Below are 5000 nucleotides of genomic sequence, written 5' to 3' on the forward strand. Positions count from 1 at the left end.
GATGCAAGGCTGTGATCGACAACAAAGGATTCGCCACGAAATATTGATAGCGAAATACAGCTTCGTCAACATTTTGTCGAGTTGCACTTGTTTTGTCCAAAAGGAAATCAACTTTTTTTTAATACTTTTGATTAATTTATTAATTTTCGTGTACAAATAATGAACTTTGTGATGAATAAAACTTGAAGAACTTTGTCTCTAAACAGTTACATTCTCAAAATTGAAAAAATGCAGCACTTTTATATAAAGAAACTAAATTTGCACTATTTGGTTGCACTTGTTTTGTCCGATACTGTATATAAACATATAAAAATTTTATACATTTACTATTAAAGTTTTATATATATACATATAAAAGTTAGATATATATAAATACAAAAACTTTTGTATATACTTATATACATGAGACAAAATACAAAAATATTTCAACATCCCCTAACCCCAAAAAAAAAACAACTCCTGGATCCGTCATGGAAATATATCAATTTCTATTGATGCGCAACTTTTAGGAGTTTTTCGTTGTTTTCTCAAAATCAATTTACTCGGACTTAGCGCTTTTTGCATATAGGCTCCTCATATATAAGTATATATATAAAACACACTTAAAACAAAGCATTAAGATTTGAAATATTTTTTAAGAATGCTTGTCAAACATTGTACAATTAAATACCTAAGTTTTGATAAGTATATTTTTCATAAACTATTACTGCAAGTAAAACGATAAATATCTTTTATATATTGTTCTATTTTTTTTTAATTTTTATCGAATTGCATGATTCAGAAAGCTTATTAATTGTAAAAATGCAATCAAAAAATTACAAAAATTTTAGATCAGAAAAATATTGAAAATATACATTTATAAAAAATGACTTTAAAAAAATAACATTTTTATGTGAATGAGAGATGTATAAACTATGTAAAACAGAAACAAATAAGTTATAAAAATTTGAGATATGCATAATTTGATCGATAAGAAAATATATATGCTTAAATATTCTTGGCTTTAAAAAAAATTGATAAAAATTTGTAAAAATGTCTTTTATAATACATAGCTAAACAATAGTTTGCCGATTAGGTCGCTTTAATCTATCAGATTGACGGGATGCCATGTTAGAAAAATCACGAAAAACATTATTCACTGTTTCATCTCCTAGAAAAAAAAATTTTAACTTTTTTTCTTGGTGTATCCTCTTTAGGATTAAAAAGTAAAAAATAATAATAATAAAAAATCCCAATGTATCATAATTATTGAAAGTTATTAATCAATATATTAATGTATCAAAATTATTGAAAGTTATTTATCAATATAATATAAGTATTAAAGAAAGTTATTATACGAAAATAAACGCCACGTTTTATTCTATAGAGGCTGCTGTATTGACAGAAAGAATAAAAAAAACGTAAATAGAACGTAAATTTTAAGGTGTTTTTAAATAAAAATAATCTAAATTATTTGAATATTAGTTTCCAAATGAAAAATGTGACTTGTTGCATAGAATGGATTTTTCTTTTAAGTATTAATGCAATTATTCTATAAGCTTTTTAAAATTCTATGGACTGCCTAGAATTTTGTGGAATCTATTGTACTACTGCCTAGAAACGTCAAAAACTTTCTTTTATCGATTATATAGTTCTTTCAGAGCATATATAGACACCACTAAAAATCCAAATTGTTGGTGACTGCTCCTAGCAGTATTCATAAAAAAAAGTAAAAAAATGCAAAAAATAGCGTAGATATACACCTGAAAAACGATATGGATATACAATTTGAAAAAAATTCAGAATAAGTTTTAAAAATGAATCGGTATTTTTTTAAAAGGGCGGATTTGCTCAAAACCCATTTTTGAGAAAACTAAAAAAAAATTCTTTATATCTTTTTCTAATAAACAGACAAGAGTTTTGAAATATAATTCTAAAATATGCATGAAAGATTAACATCTTAGTGCACTTGGTCAATTTATATAATTTTTTGTTAGTTAAAAATTGTTGCATAAAATTTCAAAAAAATCGCCCTTTTAAAAAAATAGTAAAAATTTTTAGAAAGGAAATAAAATAAAACTCTCATAGAAACGCAACTTTAAAGTTTTTAAAGAATTTTTTAATGTTAGAAATCAATATAATACATAAATATAAAGTATTGATTAAAATTGCTATCAGTAAACATTAAATCCAAGCTTTTTTTCCGATTCTTCCTGTCACTCTGAAAGAAATCTTTACGTTCAGTAGTTGGTCAGGAGTTCAGCTCGTTTTAAAACTTATTAAATTCTTCAAAAATAAATTCTTCAAAAATAAATTCTTTTAATTCGGTAAGGCCTTCACTTTTTTAAGGTTAACCTTGCAACTTGGGTAAACCAAACTATTCACCTGTGGAACAGCACCATTATGTTTAGTCATAAAGAAACTATGACCGACCAAATCATTTATATTGGTAAACCATTTATATTGGTAAATCCTTTGATGAAGGCTTTTTTATCAAGATCATATACAAAATGAAATTTCTTTTAGTCAGAGCAAATACTTAGATTAACTTAAGAATTGCTTGCTTACATAAACAATAATACCTTGCTTATATAAGATATAAGTTAAGGTGTAAGCTTGATACAAGCCAAACAAAACACCTGACCCAGGTATTTTGAATTATCCTATGATAATATAGGAAGAATTAAATTATTGCGGTAACGATCGGCTGAAAAAATTTGGGTTTTATCTAAATTAAAGTTCTCCAGCCACTGTGAGCTTCATGCTGTAACAGAAGTGAGATCCTTTTCAAGCTCGAATGCCCCCTCCAAGCATTCAGAGAGTGTTCGCTTCTTATCAAGACCAGAATAAATGGTAGTATCATCAGCAAACAATGCCACCTTATGCGAGAATATCTGGATGATCATTAATGTAAGTTAAAAAGAGTATAGGGCCCAGGATTGAACCTTGAGGAACCCCTGAAGTTACAGGATATGAAGAGTGCTCTCCATAAAGGACAACTACAATTGGAAAGGAAGGATTTAATAATCTTAAAGATGTTACTTGATACATTGTAAGAAGAAAGCTTATGGAGAAGACCAGCATGCCAAACTTTATCAAAAGCTTTAGAAATCCAAGAACAATAGCGTTAACCTCTCCATCTCAATCTAATGTACGATAAAACCTATCGGTTATTACAGTTAGCAAATCGGCAGAATCAGAAGATTAAAATACATATTGATGATCAGAAATTATATTATTAGATTCAAGATAAGAGATTAAGCGTTTGTTAATTATAGACTCAAAAACCTTGCTTATGATAGGAAGAAAACTAATAGGACGATAGTTAGATGAATCAGATCGCTCTCCAGAACTTTTGAAAATAGGGATAACAGATGCCGCATTCCAGCATGCTGGAAAATAAGACTCAATATACACTTGTTTAAATAGTTTTGAAAGTATAGACGACAGATTCAGAGAACATATCTGCAAAACTTTAGATACAAAAACTGGAGTGATATCAGTAGAACGCAACTAGTGGAATCAAGAGATGATCTTGATGAAGTTCTTAGCAAACAATTCAGCTTTGTCTCAAGGTGAGATGACAAAGTCTGAACCATACAAGAGAGGTAGAATAACAGATTTGCCCTTATTATTGATACTGTTAAAGATTCTCCAGAAGTCACAAGAGTCTAATTTTTGAGATACCATCATGTCATTTTTGGAAATCATGATTTGAGAATAGCGAGCTTTGGCGTTAGACAAAACCTTTTTACAAGGTTTCTAGCAGAAGTAAACAGATGTCTGTTTTCTGGAGAACTTTTTTGCTGATAGATATGGAAGTAATGGTTCCAATTGGAAATTGCAGCAGTAAAATATGAGGTAAACCAAGTTGAAGAGTGAGGCTTGACTTGGAATCGTCGAGCGGGAATAAAAGATTCTATGCCAGCCTGAATCCAAGAAGTTATGTAAGATGCAAATTTATCAGCAGGAAGACGGAAGAGTTCTACCCAAGGGCCATCACAAAGAAAATCACAGAAGGAGTCCCAGTCAGCTTTTAAGTTGTAAGGGGTACTATGATAGGGGGATTCTGATGATGAAGAAGAATGAGATAATTGTTTTAGAAAGATCAAATCATGATCAGAAGAGCCAAAGGGTGAATGTGGAGAAACCGAGCAATGACCAGGAACACAAATGAGACATAAGTCGAGTAGAGAAGGTAAATGATTCGGGTTGTCTGGAAATTGAGTTGGAAAGTTGACTATTTGAGTTAGAGATTTGAGAAAGACAAAACTTGTGGGCCTTAACGCCTGCAGAGCCACTGACACTAGAGCCAAGCCATTCAGTGTGATGAGCATTAAAGTCACTAAGAAAAATGATATTGGCTGATGAATAAAGAGAAAGGGCTTGGTCAATTTGATCAAAACTAACATCAAAAAGATTGCAATCTTTAGATGAGGGAAAGCAATATAGAACAAAGAGAAAAGCGATAGAGTGAAGTGGTGCTAAATGAAAGCACTTAAAAGAATAGTCTGTGGATTCAAACCTAGTTTCCCAACAAATGGGTGAGTTTTTACGAATGTAAATGCCCAGGCCAAGCATGTGACTATTGGAGTCTTTACAAAAGGAAGATAACCATCAACACTAAGATCACAAGATGAGACAGCCGAACTTAAATTAGTCTCACAAAGAGGAAGTAGGTCTGGTGAACTTTACAAGAGATAAGAGTCAATAGAAGAAAAGTTACTTTGAAGACCACAAATATTAGTTAATGATAGATTTAGAGAACTTGGTGATGACGATGGTTTTTTGTGTTTTATAGTTTTTGGTACTTTATTCATTTTTAAATTTGCTAAAGAACTTGACTCAAAGCATAGATAGTACTCAGTACACTATTTAATAGCCCAAGCAATTGCCTCATAACTATTAACAAACTTTAAGTCGCAACAAAGGTCTCCAAATGTAGCTTCAAGAATGCAAATTAAAAGTATGAACAGGACCCCATCCATGCACAACACGGCACTGTTAGTACCTTCAATATT

General features: G+C 30.4%; 1 protein-coding gene across 1 annotated transcript in view; it reads right to left on the bottom strand.

Moving 5' to 3' along the window:
* Positions 1–615: 615 nt before the first annotated feature.
* The window catches only part of LOC101237809 (arf-GAP with coiled-coil, ANK repeat and PH domain-containing protein 2), a 102560-nt gene continuing 98175 nt past the window's right edge, over positions 616–5000 (bottom strand). The window contains exon 30 of the mRNA XM_065816311.1: positions 616–1150. Within this exon, the coding sequence (XP_065672383.1) occupies positions 1053–1150 (98 nt within the window). The 3' untranslated portion in view covers positions 616–1052. The remainder of the gene's footprint in view (positions 1151–5000) is intronic.

Source organism: Hydra vulgaris, chromosome 13, assembly GCF_038396675.1.
Source record: "Hydra vulgaris chromosome 13, alternate assembly HydraT2T_AEP".
Classification (NCBI taxonomy): Eukaryota; Metazoa; Cnidaria; class Hydrozoa; order Anthoathecata; family Hydridae; genus Hydra; species Hydra vulgaris.